Genomic DNA, 22,981 nt, shown 5'->3' with positions numbered 1-22,981 from the left:
TGCTCACCAGGACCATTCCTGGAGACTCCTCCTTAAAGGCTGCGTGTTCCTCATCACCTTCCTCGGATGGAGCCAGGTCAACCATGGGGGAAGGCTGGGGACCGAAGGAACCGAGCAGGGCCCTGCAGAGGCAGCGGTTCACAGTGGCAGACACAGCAGCGTGGCAGGGGCAGCAGCGGCACTGCCGTAGCCGCAGCTGCAGTGCTGCTTTTGGCTGGGATAGGGCTAATTTTCTTCACTGTGCTGAAAACAGTGCTGATAAACGAGGGGTCGGAGCAGTGCTCAGGACGTGTTAGCGAGGGCTGACCCCGCAGTTACTGTGAGGTAAGAGAGGGGCCGGGAGAGGAGATGAGGGATGGCCACGGTTGGGCCAGCAGAAGACAGGACGATCCTGGCACGGGCGCTCAGATCAACTGAGGAGGCAGAGTGAGAGGGAAGAGTGCTATTACTTGTTCCTGTTCAAAGCTCCAGAGCGGAGTTCAGATCAAAGTAAAACTTCGTACGCTCAGCACAGAACTAAAGGGTGCTGTGAGCCCCCAACACCATTTGTATCACGCCATGGACGCCCCTGTCTGGTCTCAGGTCGGTCTACGACGAACCCGCCCCTGCCCTCCTGGCAGCCTCACTCACACACCGGTCCCGCCACGGCCGCCCCGCTCCGCCCCCCGGCCCGCCCCTCTGCCCCAGGGCCGGCCGCCCTGCCCGGCCACAGGGCCTGGCGTGCCTTGCGTTGCCCTTCACCTTTGCCCGACCGCTCCGCCCCTTGCCGTCCGGGCGGCTGCGCGAACCGAAGAGGGCCCGTCGGCTGTCCCGGGCCCGTTCTTCGCCGCCATGCTGCCCAACACAGGGTAAGGCGCCCGCAGCTCCCGTCAGCGCCTTCGCCGCGGGACACTGCTTCCCCTCGGCCCCGGCCGCCGGTTCTCGCTCCTCAGGCGGCGTCGGGCAGACCCGCGGGGAGGGAGGGGAGGCTGAGGTGGAAGCCGGCTCTGTCCCGACACCGAAAGCCTCTCAGGGTGGGGGGGGCGAGCTGAGCTTCGGTTGTGGGCTGCGCTTCCCCGGGCCTGCGAGCGCCCGTCTCTCACGCCGCGGGCCCCGCCGGACCCCGGCCCCGTTCCGAGGCCGGCGAGGGGCGAGCACGCCGGCGGAGCGGGTCGGGGGCTCCGCGCAGCGGGGGGTCTGGAAGCGGGTCCAGGAGGCACGGGGCAGGGAGGGGCTCGCAGAGGGCCTGGAAGCGTTGGTGAGGATCGTTAGTGGTGTCCTTGGGCGGAGCGGTTTGCCGGAGGAATAGCTGTCGGAGGGCTTGCATCCAAGTTAGGTAGTGTAACTGTGTTTTTATAGGTATTAAGCTCTCTCTCTTTTATTCCCTCTTCCCTTGTCATTCTCCTTCTAAGCCAGTACCTTTTTACCTGCAATCAAATTTGCTTCCACTGTAGGATCTGAATTTAAAGGCATTTCCTGCCCTTTGGCTTTTCAGAGCCAGCACTGCTAACAGCCGGGAAGATAAGATAGTATTACTTGCACCTGTATGTTATAAACAGGATTGCTCATTAAATTCCTAATGTATGTGTAAGCAAGTGGCAAAAAGCATCTCTGATGTGAACTGCAGGTTTCTGTATCAGCACTCGTGCTTTGTGAGGAAGGAACTTGCCTCTCTTGTTTTCCAAGATCCCTGAGACCGCAGGGCACAGAGGTGAATTTAACCAGCTACGGTGGAAACAATGATGATGCAACCTTCACAATACAGGGCATAAGCAATTTTAGGCAAACATAGGTTTAAAACTCGTGAAGTATTGGAGCAGTAAGTATTGTGAACATAACTTCCTCAGGAGAGTAAAGTGCTTCAAATTCTGGGCAGTTCATTTGGGAACACTGAATAAGTATTTTAAGAGAGGTTAGTGTAGCTGGCTGGGAGGATGCTTTCACACCAGTTTGCAGAGGATGAATAAAAGTTCTGGAGTAAGACAGGATTAGAAGTAAAACGAAGGAAGAAGAAAGAATGTTTTGGGTTGGTGTTTTTTTTTTGACACAAAAAGGTATAAAAGGGGTGTGTGAGAAGGTATCAAGTCAGCTCAGTGTTTCAAAAGGGATGAGAATTAATTTTTCCTGTTAGGAGGACATTGCTTATTTTGGTGAACACTGTTTCTGTGTGCTGTAGAGACAGAATTGGAGATTGTGGAGCTAGAATTGAAGGAAAGGAGCTCCAGAGAGGGTGTGTAGTCAGTGGTGATTGTAAGTCTAGGGGAGGAAGAGGCTTCTATAGGCTGGGCATGCAGTTTGTGCCAAGAAAAAAGGAAATTTGAGGGTGATAGCCAGATAGTGTAGGAAAGGTTGGAGAGGAAAACTAGAGAGTGTAACTGGAGTGAGTAGTGTTCCTTGACATTTTGAATAGGGTAATAATTTCAGGAAAGGAATTGAACCTTTGGGTGGACTCTTCCAGATTTCATCACTGGATAGATACAGTTGGAAGGGACCTTGAGAGGTCTCCAGCCCTGCCTCTTGAAGAAACACAGGTCAGTTGGGAGAGGTCAGACAGCTCAAGGCTGGCTGTTTTGGTCTTAGAAACCTCCAAGGCTGGTGGCAGCTCTTTACTGCTTTGTTGCCTGACTCTCATGCTGGGGAAGACAGTCCAAACCTCTGCAGTTCAATCCTTTCTTCCAGTTTGAAAGGGCCTGTTGTCTCTCATCCTCCTGCACTGCACCACAGCATTTTTGTTCGGTTCCATCTCCTGTCGTATTGGGGGACTTCTGCTGCTTTCCCCCAAAGCTGCTTTCCAGGCTGAACTGGGCATGTCACACAAGTGCTGAGCCTCTGGCCGTCTCTGTCTCCCACTGGCAGAACCTGCTCCTGTTTGTCAGCATATAACTTCTATTGAGGGACCCAAAGCTCATTATGGGGTGTAAATGTGATCTTTTAAGTGCCAAACAGAGGGCCATAATCCCTTCCATCCACCTTCTGGTTATGATGTTCTTGTAGCCCAGGTTGCTGCCAGCCTCTGTTAGCCAGCACACTGCTGTCTCATGCCCAAATTGTTCTCTGCCAGTTGCCCAAGGCCTTTTCCTGAGAGGGCTCCTTAGCCGTTCTGTCCCATTCTGTATCCTTGCAGGGACTTTTCGTCCCAGGCACAGGACTGTACCCCTGTTCTGGTTGAATTTCACAAGGCTTCTGTTCACCTAGTCTGTCGGGATCCCCTGAGTAACTTCTGAACCTCTTGTAGTCCACCCCCGTGGCATTTTGTCGCGTCCTTACCAGGAAGTGGTTGAATTTAGTGCTAAACCTTTAAAAGAAGGAATTACCATTTCTGAAAATGGGGGGTTTTGGCACTTGTGTGTGGCACCCTGCATTGGCATTGTGGTTCTGGACTTGAACTTTATACCACATGGAGGCAGCAGGTTTTGTGTTTAGAGGGCAGTGACTAGTAAATTACAGAGGTGTGCTGTCTCATTAGAAAGCAGCATTTCATTTTTACAGCTTACTCATTTTCCGTTGTTGGAGAATGTAGCAGCTCTGTTGTGAACAGTGAGAAGTGTAATTGAGTGACCTGTGTAACCTTCTTGCCTTGTGGTGATTGCAGATTTGGGGAGTGGTTTTGCCCTCAATGCAAATGCAAAACTGTACTTTGCTATGTGGTAGCCATTTCTTTTGTACTTAGAGGCTGTTTTCCTAGTAAAATGATGAAGGTATTTGGTTTGAAGACTCTGCTAATTACTTTTGCTAAAAGTCAATGATTTACAAGTTTTGCTTTGCTCTCCCCCTTCGTCTTTAGGAAACTAGCAGGATGCACGCTCTTCATCACAGGCGCAAGCCGTGGCATCGGCAAAGCCATTGCTCTGAAAGCTGCCAAGGATGGTGCAAACATCGTGATAGCAGCCAAGACAGCTGAGCCCCATCCGACTCTTTCAGGGACTATCTACACTGCTGCAGCAGAGAGTAAGTTGTAACAAATGAGGAGGGCTTCAGGTGCTGGCCCTGGCTTAATTGTTGTACCTGAGTGGAAAACTGAATAGACTGTCTTAGCTCCAATTCACCTTTAATAGAATAAGCCTAGTGCCTCTCTTGCCCTCCAGGAATGCTGGGAGTTATCAAAATGTTACTGTAATGAAGATGTATGTGTATAGATGTGAAAGTGCTGTGTTAATTGAGATGTATGTGTGAACCATACACATTCTCAGTGTTAAGGTTTGGGCTTGGCTTCCCTATTATTTATGCAATATGTAAAAAGGTGGCAATTTGTGAGTGCAATTTTCAATGCCTTCTTGAAGCGTGTCATTGAGAGATTTTCAGTAGTTTCATGCCATTTGTTCCATCTGAGAGCCATTCTTTAAATCTTTAATTTTTTAATTGTGCAGTTGAAGCGGCTGGAGGAAAGGCTTTGCCATGCGTCGTTAACGTGAGGGAGGAACAGCAGATTATTAATGCTGTGGAGAAAGCTGTGAAGACTTTTGGAGGTACACTAAGGTGTGGGGTGGACATTAACAGGCAGTGCTCAGACAGAAAAGAACAGCCTGCTTTTGTCTTTAAATGCTAATGTGAAATGGCTTCTTTTAAAACCAGGGATTGATATTTTGGTGAACAATGCAAGCGCCATCTCTTTGACTGGCACTTTGGAAACAGAAACGAAGAAGGTCAATCTTATGATGGATGTCAATGTACGAGGAACTTACCTTACGTAAGTGCTGAGAGAAGGAAGCAAATTGTAGCAAAATGTATACCTCAGTTTCTCTAAGAAATTATGTAGCTGTCTTGCTGCCCTAGAGTTGGAGAGCAAGTATTCTCTGTGCACTCAGCAGAAATTGCTCATTTATTGGCCAACTGATTTGAAAATAATATTTCCAAAAATTAATTGCAAATTGCAATAATTAAGTGTTCACAAGCCCCGCCATGCAGGTAGAAAGCAGAAACTAGTTATTTCAAACAGAGGTGCAGCTTGGCCTTGCTAAATGGTGTCTGCTCTTTCAAGTCCAGCAAAACGACTAACTCTTTGCTTATGTGTAGTATCTTGTTTGCTGGCTTTCTTTGTTATCTTCACAGACGTGGTACAACTTCCCATAGTTACAAGAGAACCATTAAAGGTTTAACTAAACAATCTAAAGTGTTCCCTGCCTACATTCAGCTAACCAGTTGTATTGTCTATTTAAATTAATGCACCAAGGTTTGATTTCACAGTTCCTTTGCTCATTTTTTGAAATCGATTCAGTAGGTGGGATCATCTTCAGATTTACAGGATGTAATTCAAAATTGCTCTGTTTTAAACTGAAAACATTGATTTTGATGGGGTTGTATTAATAACAACAAACACAGACCCTTAGGATGATGCAGAATCTCTAAATTCTGAATAGCTGTTTGATGTGATCAGAAGCTTTTGTATCAGGATTTTACCTAGAAGAATGTTGTTCCCCTTTGTGCAGATAAATCTGGTTGTCAGATATGATTATATTCCTTAATATTATGTTGCTAAGAATCAGTGAAGCTATTTGCTATTAGAATAGTGTAAAACGACACATAAATAGAAGCTTTCTTAATTAGAGAGACATTGCATGTAGTTAATATGGAGAGAGGAGGGTGGAAGAAAAACTGCTTGGAGAGCGGTATTCCTGCTTCCACCCTGTGATTTCTACTTTTGAAAGCCTGTATGTGCAAGCAGTTCTGTGCTCAGAAAGGAAAATTGGTTTTGGAGCTTGGCATTCCAGAAAACACTCTATGGTATCTCTTGTGAAATCTATGAATGGGTTCCACTGTATGGCCAGTGGCAGGCTGTCACTCACTGCCCAACAGCGACAGTCACTTCCTTGATGGCACATTTATCTGTTCACAGTTGATGCAGGGTTCTTTAAGTCATATTTTCTTTAGCTGCTACTCTCACAGACTCATAGAATGAATGGTTTGGGTTGGAGGGGACCTAACTTTACCTTAAAAAGATCAAAAAGATGACTGTGTTGCTGTGAATGGAAGAGTATATGAAATACTAATACCTCTCAAGGGAAGTTAAAATGGTCTTTTGTCATTGCTTTTATTTGGGAATAAATTGTCAATTGGGAAGACCTAGTGAAGCATTTGTTGGAACAAGTCCAGAGGAGGGGCATGAGGACGATCAGGGGACTGGAGCAGCTCCTATATGAAGACAGGCTGAGAAAGTTGGAGCTGTTCAGCTTGGAGAAAAGAAACTGCACGGAAACCTCATAGCAGCCTTCCAGTATCTGAAGGGGCCTGCAAGGATGCTGGAGAGGGACTCTTCATTAGGGACTGTAGTGATAGGACAAGGGGTAATGGGTTAAAACTGAAACAGGGGAAGTTTAGGTTAGACATACGGAAGAAATTCTTTACTGGGAGGGTGGTGAGGCGCTGGAACAGGGTGCCCAAGGAAGTTGCAAATCCCTGGCGGTGTTCAAGGCCCGGTTGGACAGAGACTTGGGTGACATGGTTTAGTGTGAGGCATCCGTGACCATGGCAGGGGGGTTGGAAATAGATCTTAAGGTACTTTCCAACCCAGACCATTCTGTGACTTCAACCTTTTCTTCCTCTTGCTTTGTATGTTGCCTCTGTAGTTTGTAGAGATCTGTTTTCAAATAATGTTTAATAAGTTACAATAGCTAAAAAATAAAAGAAGTGTGGATTTTTTGTCTGAGTGGAATAAGGTAGGGAGGATGTCCCATCTTACAGAATATACCTGTTGACGTATTCTTGGTTCGTGTACATTAGGAAATTGAGATGTGTCTTATTGAACCTCTCACACTGACACTGAAGGGAGTTAAAACCCCAGAATGTTTAATCAGGTAGTAAATAATTTACTGTAATGATTTTGCAGTTGAAGGTATTCCTGCTGTGGCTGACAGTATGCATGGGTCCTGGTGAAGTGTGTAAAGAGTAGGTCACTAATGTGTTGCTGTTCTCCCTTTGAAATGCAAACATTTGCCTCAGTGCTACAAGTGAAGCCAAATGATGGTTATGTTTTACACATCTGTGTGAAAGTGTGTAAGTTCTGACTAGAATGAAATAGTGACTTGTCCAGTCAGCAGATAATAGGTTTACAGTTTTGCTTGGAATACTTGTAGTAGCTATAAAATAGTATTTATTTATCATGGTTTTAAAGGAGAAATAGATACGGGATCAGAAGAGAATATGACTCAGTGGTGCTCTGTTAATTTCACTTGTTGCCTCTTAGTGTTTTGTTGTCCCTATCAAAACTATTATAAAGAGGTTGTGGCTTCTGAGCATCTGAAAAATCAGCTTTAGTAGATGCTGCTGCACTATTTGGAGAATGTGGTCCCATTAGCTGGAATGAATACTAGGCCTGAGATGAGTAAGCTAGGACAGATTTTGTTTGTTTATATCAGTTAAATAGGTGATGCAGTTAGGGTCTCAGTGTAGTGGTGGACTTTCATGAAAATGAAAATACTGGTCTACTTGTATGGTTTTACTGTAATTATAGGTGTTCCATAAAAAAAGAGGTGACTGATTTGTCTAAATCTACCTTTCAGGTCTAAAACATGCCTTCCCCACTTGAGAAAGAGTAAGAACCCCCATATCCTGAACCTCAGCCCACCTATGAATCTGAATCCCATGTGGTTCAAAAATCATTGTGGTGAGTAGCTTTTGGAACCTTTGTTGTTACTTTTTTGAGAACCTTATGAATACTTGGTGAAATATTCAGGAGTGCCAGCCCAGAATTCTAGATCTTGTATTTTTAGCACTATATACAGAGTGGCCCTAATGGTTCCTCAGAGTATTTTGTACCTAACATATATAAACTATTTTATGGGAAAACATATGGCAGTCTTCATGGCCTAATACATCCTTTACATTTTCAAGAATATTTTCAAGGTAAGAGTCTGTGCATTGTCATGGAAATTCTGAAGACCAGAAAACATTTTCTGTTCCAAATAGAGAATGAAATCTAAAATCTATTTTCTTACTGACTCAGCTTCTTATTTGATATAATAAAGCTGAATGTTGTCTTTTAAAATGGAAATTAATTTTGAAGTTGGAAAGCAGCACCATTTTTTCTTGACATGAATGTTTCTTATGTTGAAACTGTAAAATAACCTTTCAGTTTTGGACATTTGTCATGTTAAAATCTTCCAGCAAGTCCCAGTTCTTTCCTGGAAATGTTTTCCATCTCACAATAGGTAGATGACAAGGATTTAGATTTATTTTATTTATTTTATATTTTTTTTTATTTTCTTTTTTTTTAATTTATTTTTTCCTTCTGTGTTTTTTTTTTTTTTTTTTTTCCGTAGGATACAGCTTGTGTTGCTGGCAGCTAGTATGCCTTAGGATACCTTAAAAAATTCATCATTCTTGTCAGTGTACTGTATAAAAAGTACAACAAAACCACCATACAGCTAGGCTTCAGTCATTTTATTTTGCCACAGCATCTTATCTTAGCTCTTACTTTATTTATAGTGAAAATCTGGCGAACTACAGCTTGTGTCTGCTGGGGTGCTGGGGAGAAGGGAGAGATTTTGCCTCTAGGAAGATACTGGTTTGTCCCCCAAAACATAATTTTCCTTATGACAAAAATAATTTTTTTTCTTGTTCTTTTTTTCCTTCACAATTGAAGTTCCGTTGATACGCTATAATGTTCTTTTTTTATATTTCTTGTCTTAGCTTATACCATTTCAAAATATGGGATGTCCATGTGCGTCTTGGGAATGGCAGAAGAATTTAGAGGAGAAGTTGCTGTCAATGCTTTGTGGCCTAAAACAGGTGATTTTTTTTTTTTTTTTTTTTTAACTTTACTTTGTAATGGTACTAAAATAATGGCTTTCTATATTTTGTCCTCTACAGCATGTTTTATTTGACTTGAATATACTTCAAACTTCTCAAACTGATTCAGGAGACCAGGCACTTCTTATGCATATTCTTTGTGTATCAAAGAATGTGCATAAGAACATGAATATTCTTTTATGCATATTTGTCATCTTGCACTGGTGCTGGTTTTCATTTGTTGTTCACACTAGACCATTGCCACTTTGATCCAAACGCTCGTTTGCAACCCATTCAACCCTTCCAGTTGGCTGAAGCATCTGCGTAGTCTCATGGTTTGTGTGTCTTCTTTATCATGCACTTGGAGTTTTGGTTTGAACAAAATCACAACAGTACTAGCATGCTTTCATTGATAGGAATTACATATTTGTCTGTGTAATACTGTTAAGAATTCCTCGCTAGTTAAATTGCCAAAACAGGTAAAACTAGCAAGATATATGCCTCTGTAAATGCAGAAGTAATTCTGTTCCTGGAAGTTTGAGCACAGTGGGCAAGCAAAATATTATTCACAGAACCATCTGCTTGCAAGCATCAGGAAATTAAAGAGCTCTGTAGAAGAAAAAGAACCTGATGCTCCCATGTTGTATTAACTTAAGTTTGTTGTCAGTGAGTCAGTTAGGATCACAGCTGTTGTTAAACATGTGGTCAGCTGTTTGCCAAAGAGGCCAGTCTCTTTAACTCAAATTTATCTCTGTACAGAAATGATACTGTTAATATCAGCAAAGAAAGGGTAATCCTGCCCTTTAATAGTGTGAGCCCAGTCACTGTGCTATGAAACACTACAACAGCACTTCATTCTCTTACCTAGTGGAGGGAGGGAGGGAAGAAGGAATAGAATTACAGAATCATAGAATAGTTAGTGTTGGAAAGCACCTTAAGATCATCCAGTTCCAACTCCCCTGCCATGGGCAGGGACACCTCCCACTGAACCATGTCACCCAAGGCTCTGTCCGACCTGGCCTTGAACACTGCCAGGGGTGGCGCATTCACAACTTCCATGCGCAGCCCATTCTAGTGCATCACCCCTTGTCCTATCACTACAGTACCTAGTGAAGAATCCCTCTCCAGCATCCTTGTAGCCCCCTTTCAGATACTGGAAGGCTGCTATGAGGTCTCCATGCAGCCTTTTCTTCTCCAGGCTGAACAGCCCCAACTTTCTCAGCCTCTCTTCATATGGGAGGTGTTCCAGTCCCCTGGTGATCCTCGTGGCCCTCCTCTGGACTTGTTCCAACAGTCCCATATCCTTCTTATGTTGAGGACACCAGAACTGCACACCATACTCCAAGTGGGGTCTCACAAGAGCAGAGTAGAGGGGCAGGATCACCACCTTGGACCTGCTGGTCACGCTGCTTTTGATGCAGCCCAGGATACGGTTGGCTTTCTGGGCTGCGAGCGCACACTGAAGCCGGCTCATGTTCATTTTTTCATTGACCAGCACCCCCAAGCCCTTCTCCGCAGGGCTGCTCTGAATCTCTTCTCTGCCCAACCTTGGGATTGCCAAGGAAGAAGAAATGAAACATGAAGCAAGATCCTCTTCTGTGCCTGGAGCTCCAGTGTGAGAACTGTTTGTCGCCAGACACTTTTCCATGTTTTCCTGTTAGGAGTTGCAGGCCCCTTTTAACTTCTAGTGTGACCTAGAACTCTATGATTTGCTTTCTTTGAAGTGAGGAATATGAGCAAAACCTAATTATTTCAAATAAAATCAGCTGAGTTTCTTTGCTTAAATGCTTTAGGGAATACTCAGTTGAACACTTGGATTAGTATCTTTGACAGACTTGGTCCCTCTTCATAGGTCTGGATGCCTGCATCCTAAATTCTCCCAGGAAATGGATGCGTCATAATCCTGCTTACACCATCATTTTTATCCATAGAAATATTTTGATAAGGGATTGAATTTTGTAATGCTAGTTGTATCATTTATGATAACCACATCATCACAAAACCTATACTGTCTAATTTGAAGACGATAAAATCTTAGTATTTGATGTGTTGAAGGCAACTGCACATCTTACTTCAGGGTTTGGATTGCCTCTGGCAGCGGGGTGAAAGCTCGCGCTTCAGGTTTTGGATCTGGTGTATTTTTCCGTTTCTGAAGGAGATGGAAGAAAGACATGCTTGTTTTCACATAACTTGCTTCTTGAGTGCTCCAGGAAAACCTCAGAAAAGTTTCAGTGGAGATTTCCCAAGCTCTTTGTTATCTGGAATAGAGCCATGAAACTTGTTTTTTAAAGCCTTTATTCACTAGACCTCATGTCCATTCCATCTGACTTGTCCCTATAATGCCACTGCTAAATGAGTTTTGTATTTCCTCAGAATCTTATATGTAGGAGTAATTTGGTTTTCCATTAGCAGAGGTAAAAACCTACCATTTTGTGGGGTTTTTTTTGTCGCTGATTAAGCAATGTAAATTGTATATGGGAGTTAGGGATAGGAAAGGAATTGATGTAGAGTCATTCAGACAGAGATGTGGTATCAAGCTACAGACAACATTACTAATTTGCCTTCTTTTCTAATGCAAAAAGGTGTTACAAGATTGCCTGTGTCTCGTAAATGCACATATTTACAAGCTGTATAGGCACATTATCTGCACCCTTCACAGCTTTCTGATTCTTAAACACCTTCTCTCTATGATTCTGGATATGCTGTAGAAAACATCCACTGCTATTGTGGAAGTGAGTTGGTGGTTTTATGGGTCCCAGTGTAGTGTTGAAAGCTGGAAGTGTTGATAGCAGGAAGCTATCTTCCTGCAGTGACCAGTTGGTTATACTGAATCTTCATTTTACAATGTAGGTGTTTTCCCCCACCCATCTGATTAATTGAGCATCATGTTTTCCATGGCAAGGGAAAACGGAACCTAGGAGAATTTGTCCCCCCACTCACAGTGAAGAATTCTTCAGAAGGATGGCTAACTTTGCAGGCAGAAGTTACATTAAGTCTTATGTTGCATAGTTGAATACATGATTTCTTTCCCATGTTTGCATATGCTGTAGCACTCCAAATGTCAGTAGTAGTACCAGTGTCCCAGATACAGTCTGGTATTAAAGGAACTTATACAAAATCTGACGTTCTTATTGAGGGAAAAGCCAAACCAAAGAAAAGCTTCTTTCTCTTGTGCATTAGAGTGCCACTGTGTACCTGCTGAAACAAGAAAGAGTTTAACACGGCAGAAGTTGGCACTTGTTATAGAGTGCTGCTCATACTTGCTTCCCCCAGGAACATGCAGAACATGAGGCTTAGAAGTGCAGGAAGATTCAGTTTACAAATGACAACAGTATATTCTAATAAATACGGTTTTAAAATAGTGATTTCTCTATGTGGGATGCTGCAAAGTAATTTAAAAAGTAATTAAGCTTTCTATAAAACCAAAGATATGCAGATAGAGCTTTGTATTTGCTGAATCCATTCTTGCTCATTTGGTTCAAGACTGTTAGAAACATTAGATGAGCTCTCGGAATTTAAATCATTGATGCCTCCTTGAAAACTGAAGTGCCCTCAGGTATGAAAGAGTATAATGATGTGCAAATTCTCCAGTACAGAAAAATGTTCTTTCAAAAGGTTTATCTTCCAAAAATGACAAAGTTAACTACTTCATGAGGTCACCAGAGAGATAGAGACACAGTCTTCCATGGTATCTAAAATACAGTTGCAAATTTCTTTATTAAAAAATCCACTATAATCTCATACAAGTGTGATTAGCCTCAGTGCTAGTATGTGTGCCAGTATTTGTTGATTAATCCGATTCTTGAAACATGTGAAGGTATGCTGGTAATGAGATGCTGGGAACTTTCCATTTATCTTCATATAAAGCACTTTATATAAAATAGGTGGAATGATGGGCAGCTGGACTATGAGGCAGTACCTCATAGTTTAAAACCTTTTTGATTCAGTATGTGCACATAGGTTCACTGTGCTCAGAAGAATCGTAGTTGATGCTAACAGAGAAGTGGCAGAAGCATGGCGAGGAGAAGTGAACAGGTTAGTGGAATATATCCAGGTCAACAGAGCCTGGTAAATTTCATCAGAGTATTAGGCAGAAACATTATCTGAACTCTTGGTAGTTAATGAATAAAATCCAACAACCATCTTTGAGGACAGATCACATTTGAGAGGATCAAAGAAGGGCAAATTTATTTCCTATCCTTAAAAGTGGGAAGGCGGCCCAGGGAGACCTAGGAATATGTACTAGTCCATCTATTTGCTGCTTTTTATTTGAGTGTGTATTCGTAGCAGTTCAGTTGATTTGGAAAAGAAGAGAAGCTGAGGTTAGTCAAAGGTAAATGAAACTAATCCACACCACGGAAGAGTAAATACTGAAGTCACAAGGACAACTACCGCTCTTGCACTTTCCTAGAAAACATTTGATGGAATCTCCTGGCTAGCATTGAAGACTGCTGTCATTTTTACCAGTTCCTACTCTGGAAGTTGAATGATCCAGCTCAGATGAATGTGTCCTGCACAATGCCTGTTCTTTGCTTTTTAAAGGATGCTGGGATCATTTCTGAATCAGAGCTGCGGTTACTGTGTGGAGTTGGAAATACTGGAAGGAGGACAGAAGTGATTTGAAGTCAGGTTTACCCTTCTACTCCAAGGACCTGCCAGCAGCAGTTGTAGGAGAGGGTTTGCAAATTTGTCCCAAAACTTGGGGCAGAGTGTTGAGTCTTGGCTAGCAGATGGGAAAAAAGTCTCAAAGCAGAACTGTATGAGGAGAAAACAGTAAGTAACATGGCAAATGCCAAAAGCTACAATGAAACAGCCGCTCTGTGGAACAGGATGAAAGAAAAATGGGACAGATACTTCAACCTGGAAGAGCAAATGACAGGCTTGAACTGGAACATGCCACAGTGTTAGTAGCATCTTTGGGGGAAGCATAACAAAGAGTAGTGGAATGGTGCAGAACTTAGAATTGGTTAATAAAACAACCAGAAGTTTAGGAGATCTGGATTGTATTGTGCCAAACAGCCTTTATGTGGAATACGAACAAGTTACTTGAAATTTTGCTTTTTGGTTTGTCATTAACCTTAGAGAAACAGTTTGTTATTTCGTGAGAGTTATTACATTGTTAAAATTAAGCATCAAGATTTTCAGTGTGATGATCACCAAAGGAAAGATCCCTTAATGACTGATGTGCCATACATTCACTTTGAGAAAAATAGTTGTTCTGTTAGTTTTTTGTGTCCAGAATAACCTGTAGGAAGTCCAGGGGGGTTCACTGGTAAAGGGATAGAGGGAATTTCATAAATTGTTTTGCTCGTTATTCCTCTTTTTGGTTCCTTTAATAGTTTTCTTGGGTTTTACTGGTGGTTTTAGAGAATGATTTGTTGGTTGCTAGTATTTCACAGCTTTATCTTGATACAGTCTTTTGCATGAAAGGAAAACAAAGTCTGCATGCTTGCCAGAGAAATGGGCATTTCATGTCGTCACTGTTAAAGCTTTGTTTTTTTTTATCCTCCAAACTTTCTAGCCATACATACAGCCGCTATGGATATGCTAGGAGGATCTGGAATAGAAAAACAATGCAGAAAAACAGACATCATTGCAGATGCTGCATATTGTATTTTAACGAAACCAAAAAGTTTCACTGGAAACTTCATTATTGATGAAGCTCTGTTGAGAGAAGAAGGAGTTAAGGATTTTGATGTCTATGCAATTGCACCAGGTAATGCACATCTTTAAGATGAGATGTAAGTTCAGGAAGGAGGGAAGGTGATATGTAGAATACTAACATAGTTTTGTTTATAGGGGCTCTTAATCATAGAATAGTTAGGGTTGGAAAGGACCTTAAGATCATCAAGTTCCAACCCCCCTGCCATGGGCAGGGACACCTCACACTAAACCATGTCACCCAAGCCTCTGTCCAGCCTGGCCTTGAACACTGCAGGGATGGAGCATTCACAACTTCCTTGGGCAACCCGTTCCAGTGACTCACCACCCTTATAGTAAAGACCTTCTTCCTTTATATCCAATCTAAACTTCCCCTGTTTAAGTTTTAACCTGTCACTGCAGTCCCTAATGAAAAGTCCCTCCTGAGCATCCTTGTAGGCCCCCTTCAGATATGGGAAGGCTGCTATGAGGTCTCCACGCAGCCTTCTCTTCTCCAGGCTGAACAGCCCCAACTTTCTAAGCCTGTCTTCTGAACTAATCAGTTTGTAAAGAGTTGCTTTGCTTCATTGAGAGTCTAACCATAAAATCTTAATAAATTAAAAAATTGTCATAGAATGGTTTGGGTTGGAAGGGACCTTAAAGCTCATCTAGCTCCAGCCCCCTACCATGGGCAGGGACACCTTCAACTAGACCAGGTTGCTCAAAGTCTTGTCCAACCTGGCCTTGAACACTGACGGGGATGGGCAGCCACAGCTTCTCTGGGCAACTTGTGCCAGTGCCTCATCACCCCCACAGTGAAAACTTTCTACCTAATGTCTGATCTCAGTCTCCCCTCTGTCAGCTTAAAGCCATTCCCCCTTGAAAAAGTTCCTCTCCAAACTTCTTGTAGGTCCCCTGTAGGTCCTTCTCAAGGCAGCTGTTAACTCATTCTCCACCCAGCCATTAGCTATGCTTGGGATTACTCCAGTGTAGATGCAGGGCCTTACACTTGGCCTTCTTGAACTTCATGAGGTTGGCATTGGCCACCTCTCAAGTGTGTCAGGGTCCCCCTGGATGGCATCTCTTCCCTCCAGCACATTGACAGTACCACACAGCTTGGTGTTGTTACCAAACTTGTTTAGAGTGCATCAATCCCACAGTCGATGTCACCAACAAAGATGTTGAACAGTGTTGATCCCAGCACCGATCCCTGAGGGACACCAGTTGTCACTGATCTCCAAGTGGACCTTGAGCCGATTGACCACAACTCTTTGAGAGTGACTATCCAGCCAGTTCCTTATTTACCAAGTGGTCCATCTCAGTGGATAAGGAATTGTAATAGTCAAATCAATTCCTCTCCAGTTTAGAGCCAAAGATGTTGCGTGGACTGTGTCAAATACCTTGCACAAGTCCAGGTGGATAATGTCAGTTGCTCTTTCCTTATCTACCAATGCCATGGCCCCATCATAGAGGGCCACCAAATTTGTCAGACATGATTTGCCTTTAGTGAAGTCATGTTGGCTGTCACTAGTCACCCCCTTATTTTCCATGTGCTTTAGCATGGTTTCCAGGAGGATCCGCTCCGAGATCTTGCTGGCCACCGTGGTGAGACTGACTGGCCTGCAGTTCCCTGGGTCTTTCTTTTTTCCCTATTTAAAAATGGGGGTTATGTTTCCTCTTTTCCAGTCAGCAGGAACTTCACCAGTCTACCATGACTTCTCAAATATGATACATAATGGCCTGACCGGTACATACACCAGTTTTCTCAGGACCTGCGGGTGCATCTTGTTAGGTCCCATGCAGTTCTGCACCTTCAGGTTTCTATTTAAGGAATTATTTACCAATTTTTAATGAAAAGAAAATGTGCCTGCTCTGTAGATGTATATCTTAACTGTTTTAACAGCTAGTGAGATAGGTTTGGTTTTTCTTCAAACATTTTTCATTGCAACTTTAAGAAACTTTTAGGTCAGATTTTAAATGAAGCAAACTCTAAGCACGTTATTTTGTGCTATGTCTTTTCCTTCAGATTGTACTTTATTTACTTGAACAACTTTGCTGTAGTTCTATATGAAATGGATTCCTGTTTGTACTGTCTGCCTTTGCTTGGACTTACAGTTTCCCTCTGTTTTAGGTCACCCCCTGATGCCTGACTTCTTCTTGGATCTTGAAACTGACATGATAGGCAGGAAACAAGAAGGATATGGTAAGGAAAGCACTGTGTGTAAAGGTCCATAATTTCTGACAATATTGAATGCTCTCGCTATTTCAAGATGTCTTTTCTTTTTTCCCAAGAGCTGGGACTCCACTCAAGCTATTTGACAAAAACCTCTTATCATTTGGAGAGTAAAATTTAATGGAAGTCACTCTGTACCTAAAGCTAGGAAAAAAAATGTTCTTTTTAGAAAAAAAGTTCCTTTCTGCAGGACTTTCATGATAGAAAATCAGAGCCTTATTTTGAGAAGTCTTCTCTTAACCATCTGAATTGTGGTAGCATAAATATCATTGAAAAATACTGCTAGAATAAAAAATTGAATAGCAGATGGCATATTTTGCAGGAGGGTCTCATTTGCCTTGCTAAATTTATATTAAAGAGAACAACATAGAGCCTCCATTGCTTCTTAGATGAAACTTGTGCATTTACACACCTTAAATATTCCTTAGATGAAATGGAAAAGTCTTCTACAGAAAAGCACTGGTTTTGGTTTTTCAGAGTTGCAGTATGTCAAGTAGGAGGGCAACCAAGAATGCTGAACAAGTCACACAGGAGTGGCAGCACAGGGATAAGAGAAGGGCAGAGGAGCAAGGTTGAAACAGAGTCACTTTCCCTTGGAAATGCCATTTGAGCAGTTGTGCTAAGACTGTTCTGCTAGGGACAGATTTTGTTGGTTCCCTGGGCCTCATAGTGCAGGTTACTTTGTAGGGAGCCACAGAATAGTCTTACCTGGGTTTCTGATACTGAAGACACCAAAGAGACTCTCTGCAACATTTTTAGAAGCTGTTCAGCTTGATCAGCCTTGTACATGGCAGATGCTATCCTTTGTTGTAAAATGTATGTGTTCTCTGCTGTACAGTAAAATGCTGATTGCAGCAGTGAATGGATTTACAGCTTAGAAGCCTTTGCAGAAGAATGAATGAAAATACTCATGTTCTTAGCAAGATAAACAAAACAGAAGTATTTTGAGATGCAAGTGGCGTTTATTAAAGACACTGATTTATTTTATGTGAGCGCTGTCAGGAGTGTATGGATTGTGTTAGAAATCAGTGTGCTGCATAAGCGTCTGTGAACAGTCAGAATTATAATCTTTCTCTGGTTTTATTTTCACTTTTCTTTGACGTACTAGGAAATGAAATATATTGCAGAATTATGCTTGGTGCTGTACACCTGTTCAGGTTCCCAGGTGCAAAAAACATCCTTTATCGGTATCAATACTAAAATACTCATTTTCCTTACTGTGGAGCTCAAAGTTTTTCAAATTAAGTTTTCTGTGCATGTTTTTACATGCAGTTTTAAAATGTTTTGCATTCGAAAGAGGAAAATAATCACTTTCTTGTAGGTGGTTCCCAAGCATTCAAGGAGGAAAAGAAATTAAGCGGATCCCATCAAGAAGGATCAGAATCTGCTGCAGCCAAGCTGCTGAGTCCTGTTGCAGAAACATTCAGAGTTATTCAGGGAGCAATAACTGAAGAGTATGTGAGAACCACTCAAGGTGTCTTTCAGTTTGAGTTATCTGGTAAGACTCTCACTCATACAACCTCCACATGCTCACACTCCTAGCAGAAGGCATGGGGTGTTTCCAGACGGCAGCGCTCGCCTCTTCCAGCTGATCCCAACACAGACTACCTTCTGTTCCTTTCCATGGGATGCTCCTTGGGTCCAGTTCTGGCCCACATGGGAGCTGCTGCTGCTCCTGGGATGCTTGGGGTGGCTCTGCCCCATGCACAGGGTTCTGGAAATGATAGATGGGAGCACTAACAGGCCATGGTGAAAGCACCAGCTGCCACCAGCTCTGTCAGCAGCATGGTGCTGCTGGCACCTGCATGGGGCTGGCTCTGCCAGCACATGGGGCAGGCATGGCCAGTGCAAGCACCGTCCTCTAACTGCTCCAGATTGGCATGGCAGCTGCTGTTTGACAGGGAGGAGCTGGGAGGGCTATGCTCTGCTGCCTCATCACCTCCTTTCTCACTGTTCAGGTGATGGAGGAGGCACCTGGTACATTGACCTGAAAACCAAGGGAGGGAACGCTGGTTCTGGGGAGCCTCCTCTGAAGGCTGATGTGGTTATGAGCATGTCCAGTACCGACTTTGTGAAAATGTTCACAGGTGAGTGACAGGGGTGTTTGCCCGGGTGGTGGTGCCCAGAAAACCTGCTGATGGGCAAATGGCAGCCTCTGGGCTTTGTGGTCCTGGTGTGGAGGTGTCATGGACTTCTTGTGGCTCAGCTGAAACTCCTCAGTGTTTCAGAACTCTTCTGTCCTGTGAGCAGGAAGAGCACACAAGCTGATATGCTGTTACTCACCAGACGTTGCAGCGTTAGCAGCCAGTGTAGCTTCAGAAAGAGTCAGGTCAATCTGTTGGCTTCTGCCCTGCACATCTCTGGTATGTGTTTCCTAAATGTGTGCTGCTTGAATTTGGTAGGAAAGTAACCTGGTTTGTTCTCTGCTCAGAGACCCAAGTTGTATGGTCTTGTCTCGCGTAAAATCAGTCATGATCTGATAATTTTTTTTACATGACAGCATGCCGCATCTGATGCAATTTGGCTCTCTTACTGCGTTTTTTCTGGCTCCAGAGAAGTTTTTTACTGGTTTCCCAAGTGTGCACTGCTTTAACAGCAGGACTTGGTATCAGTATAGCTGCTAGGTCTCGCTGTAGTGGCGTTATATATTTCTGTGCACAGGTTGTCACCAGTTTCTTCTAATTTTTTGATGCTTCTGTTTCTTCTTCTTAGGTAAACTAAAGCCAACCCTGGCTTTCATGACAGGAAAATTAAGGATTAAAGGTAACATGGCACTGGCAATAAAGCTTGAGAAGATGCTGATGCAGCTGAACTCTAAACTGTGAGTGGAAACTCTTACCGGCAGAGCTGTGGCCTTTCATATACAAGTGCAATGCTATTTTAAAATGGTAGTCCTTGGTTTTCTCTGATGTAATGTAAGTATGGATAAAATGTAAGATTTTTTTTTTAGAGAAGAAATTACCATTTGATTTAGACAAGAAGGTGGTTTTCATTAAACAAATTCCTTCTCAAGAATACCTGTTTCAGTTTGTTGGTGTTTTCTTTACTTCTGCTCCTCTGGATCAATGAAGGACTCCTAAAGTGAGTTTTTTAGAATCATAGAATAGCTAGGGTTGGAAAGGACCTTAAGATCATCTTGTTCCAACCCCCCTGCCATGGGCAGGGACACCTCACATTAAACCATGTCACCCAAGGCTTCGTCCAGCCTGGCCTTGAACACTGCCAGGGATGGAGCACTGACAACCTCCCTGGGCAGCCTATTCCAGTGCCTCACCACCCTTACAGTAAAGAAGTTCCTCCTTATATCCAATCTAAACTTCCCCTGTTTGAGTTTTAACCCATTACCCCTTGTCCTGTCACTACAGTCGCTAATGAAGAGTCCCTCCCCAGCATCCTTATAGCCCCGCTTCAGATGCTGGGAGGCTGCTTTGAGGTCTCTGCGCAGCCTTCTCTTCTCCAGGCTGAAGAGCCCCAACTTCCTCAGCCTGTCTTCATACGGGAGGTGCTCCAGTCCCCTGATCATCCTCGTGGCCCTCCTCTGGACTTGTTCCAACAGTTCCATGTCCTTTTTATGTTGAGGACACCAGAACTGCACACAATACTCCAGGTGAGGTCTCACGAGAGCAGAGGGGCAGGATCACCTCCTTTGACCTGCTGGTCATGCTCCTTTTGATGCAGCCCAGGATACGGTTGGCTTTCTGGGCTGCGAGCGCACACTGAAGCTGGATCATGTTCATTTTCTCGTTGACCAGCACCCCCAAGTCCTTCTCTTCAGGGCTGCTCTGAATCTCTTCTCTGTCCAGCCTGTAGCTGTGCCTGGGATTGCTCTGACCCAGGTGCAGAACCTTGCGCTTGGCATGGTTGAACTTCATAAGGTTGGCATCAGCCCACCTTACAAGCGTGTCAAGGTCCCTCTGGATGGCATCCCTTCCCTCCAGCGTATCAACCGGACCACACAGCTTGGTGTCATCGGCAAACTTGCTGAGGGTGCACTCAATCCCACTGTCCATGTCAGCGATGAAGATGTTGAACAGGATCAGTCCCAACACTGATCCCTGAGGGACACCACTCATTACTTGTCTCCAGCCGGACATTGAGCCATTGACCACAACTCTTTGTGTGCGGCCATCCAGCCAGTTCTTTATCCACCGAGTGGTCCACCTATCAAATTAATGTCTCTCCAATTTAGAGAGAAGGATGTCGTGTGATTCAGTGTCAAACGCTTTGCACAAGTCCAGGTAGATGACATCAGCTGCTCTACCCCTGTCCATCAGTTCTGTAGCTCCATCACAGAAGGCCACCACATTGGTCAGGCAGGATTTCCCCTTAGTGAAGCCATGCTGGCTGTCACCAAGCACCTTGTTGTTTTTCATGTGCCTTAGCATGCCTTCCAGGAGAATCTGCTCCAAGATTTTGCCAGGCACAGAGGTGAGACTGACTGGTCTGTAGTTCCCCGGGTCTTCCATTTTCCCCTTCTTGAAAATGGGGGTTACATTTCCCTTTTTCCAGTCATCGGGAACTTCACCTGACTGCCATGATTTTTCAAATACGATGACACTGGCTTAGCAACTTCATTCGCCAGCTCCTTCAGGACCCACGGATGGATTCCATCAGGTCCCACGGACTTGTGCACGTTCAGATTTTTAAGATGGTCTTAAACCAGATCCTCTCCTACAGTGGGCCCAAGGTCTTCATTCTCACAGTCCCTGCCTTCCAAGACTTAATTGGTGTGGTCAGAGCCTTTGCCAGTGAAGACCGAGGCAAAGAAGTCATTCAGAACCTCAGCCTTCTCCAAATCCTGTGTAGCCAGTTCTCCCGAAAGCTTCCTCAGGGGGCCTATTTTGTCCCTAGTCTGTTTTTGTTTTTTTGCTATGTACCTGTAGAGTCCCTTCCTGTTATCTTGAACATCCCTAGCCAAGTCTAATTCTAACTGGGCCTTAGTTTTCCTAACCTGGTCCCTAGCTTCCCAGACAACATCCCTGTATTCTTCCCAGGCCGCCTGTCCTTGCTTCCACTTTTTATAAGCCTCTTTTTTCCTTTGAATTTTCCTCTGCAGCTCCTTATCCATCCAAGCAGGTCTCTTCTGGCCCTCCTGGTGCACTTCCTTCTAGTTGGGATTCGGCATTCCTGAGCTTGCACACCTGTCCCATCAAAAATGTAAATGAAAATTGAAATCTCATTAATTAATTTTTGCCCCAAACTGTCACAGAGAAGGTGCTGTCTTCCACAGTGTTTTAAAGTAACTTTATGAGGATTAACCTACATCACTGCAACCAGCCACTTTTTCTTTCTTCCCTTTGGTTGGTAAAGATTGCAGGTCACACATGTCCCCAGTCTGTTAAGTGGAAAAGCGTATCTGTGGTCTGCAGCTTTGTGTGACAGCACCTGCAAAGCCAGATGCACCAGCCCCTTAACATACATGTTCAGTGTCCCCAAAAGACACGAAATACACTCCCCATGATGGCCACATGCCCACTGTGCAGGTCTAACTGCCTTCCCATGCTCCTGCTGACAGTGCTGCTGTCTCATGGGGTCATGCCCAAAGGTTTCAGTCTCCTCTGGGCAGTGCCTGCTTACCATTCCCATCCTGCTGGGTTGGTCACTGATCTGTCCCTGACTGCTGACCTGCTGACTCCAGAACAGTGTCAGTCCACACAGTCCTGCCAGCTGATGGAGAGCAGGAGCCCTGTTGTGCACCAGGGCATGGAATAGGAAGGAAAGAAGATCCAGTGTTGGAAACCAGAGTCCTCTGGAGGAGACTGAACATGGAACTGACAGGGCAATGACGCACACATCCTACTGGCTGGTGCCACCATAAAGAAGTGCGTATGCTCCGCTTCTCTATGAAGCAGAAACTACTACAGGAAAAAGAATAAAGACCAAATAATGCCTGTTTTGAGTGTTAGACCTGGAGAAAGTGACTATCAGCTGTTGATTGTTTTGGCCTGGTTTTGAGGTAGACTGTAGTGGGTGGAGAGTTCTAGAGACAGAACCTTTGGGAAACTTTTGAGTGCAATCTGAAGGGATGATGGTATCCGATTCTACAGCTAAGCATATGGGGAGAGACTTTCAAGTTAGTAATACCAGTGCACTGCTGCTTATCCCAGCAGGATGGACAGCAGACAGGCAGCCCCACATAGAGGTGGGTATGTCTGTGAGGAGAGTGAAGTGGCTGGGTTAAGGGATACAAACCAACCTGAGATTAGATAAGGTCCTAACTCAAATGGAAAGAGGAATTTGCAGCTGCACTTCCTTAGTGGAGGCTGCTGCTTTTCCTCAGAACTGCACATTGGGAAACAACTAATATGAGAGAATTTGAATGTCTCCTGCTTGAGAACTAGTCAGAGGCACTGAGGTGCTGGACTACATGTTTTTCACAAATACGAAGCCTTTTTATCTTGAAAA

General features: G+C 44.0%; 1 protein-coding gene across 1 annotated transcript; it reads left to right on the top strand.

Annotated features, from left to right (window-relative positions):
• The first annotated feature begins 706 nt into the window (after positions 1-706).
• HSDL2 (hydroxysteroid dehydrogenase like 2) lies at positions 707-19,591 on the top strand. Its single transcript, XM_065662752.1, has 11 exons — positions 707-848; positions 3,764-3,927; positions 4,347-4,445; positions 4,552-4,666; positions 7,476-7,579; positions 8,605-8,703; positions 14,225-14,419; positions 16,475-16,546; positions 17,898-18,074; positions 18,535-18,663; positions 19,289-19,591. The coding sequence occupies exons 1-11, from the start codon at positions 832-834 to the stop codon at positions 19,399-19,401; spliced, it is 1,284 nt and encodes a 427-aa protein (XP_065518824.1). The 5' UTR covers positions 707-831; the 3' UTR covers positions 19,402-19,591.
• Positions 19,592-22,981: the final 3,390 nt, after the last annotated feature.

This window comes from Lathamus discolor, chromosome Z, assembly GCF_037157495.1.
Source record: "Lathamus discolor isolate bLatDis1 chromosome Z, bLatDis1.hap1, whole genome shotgun sequence".
Classification (NCBI taxonomy): domain Eukaryota; kingdom Metazoa; phylum Chordata; class Aves; order Psittaciformes; family Psittacidae; genus Lathamus; species Lathamus discolor.
The sequence above is the reverse complement of the archived record's forward strand: the minus strand, read 5'-3'. Positions and strand labels throughout refer to the sequence as shown.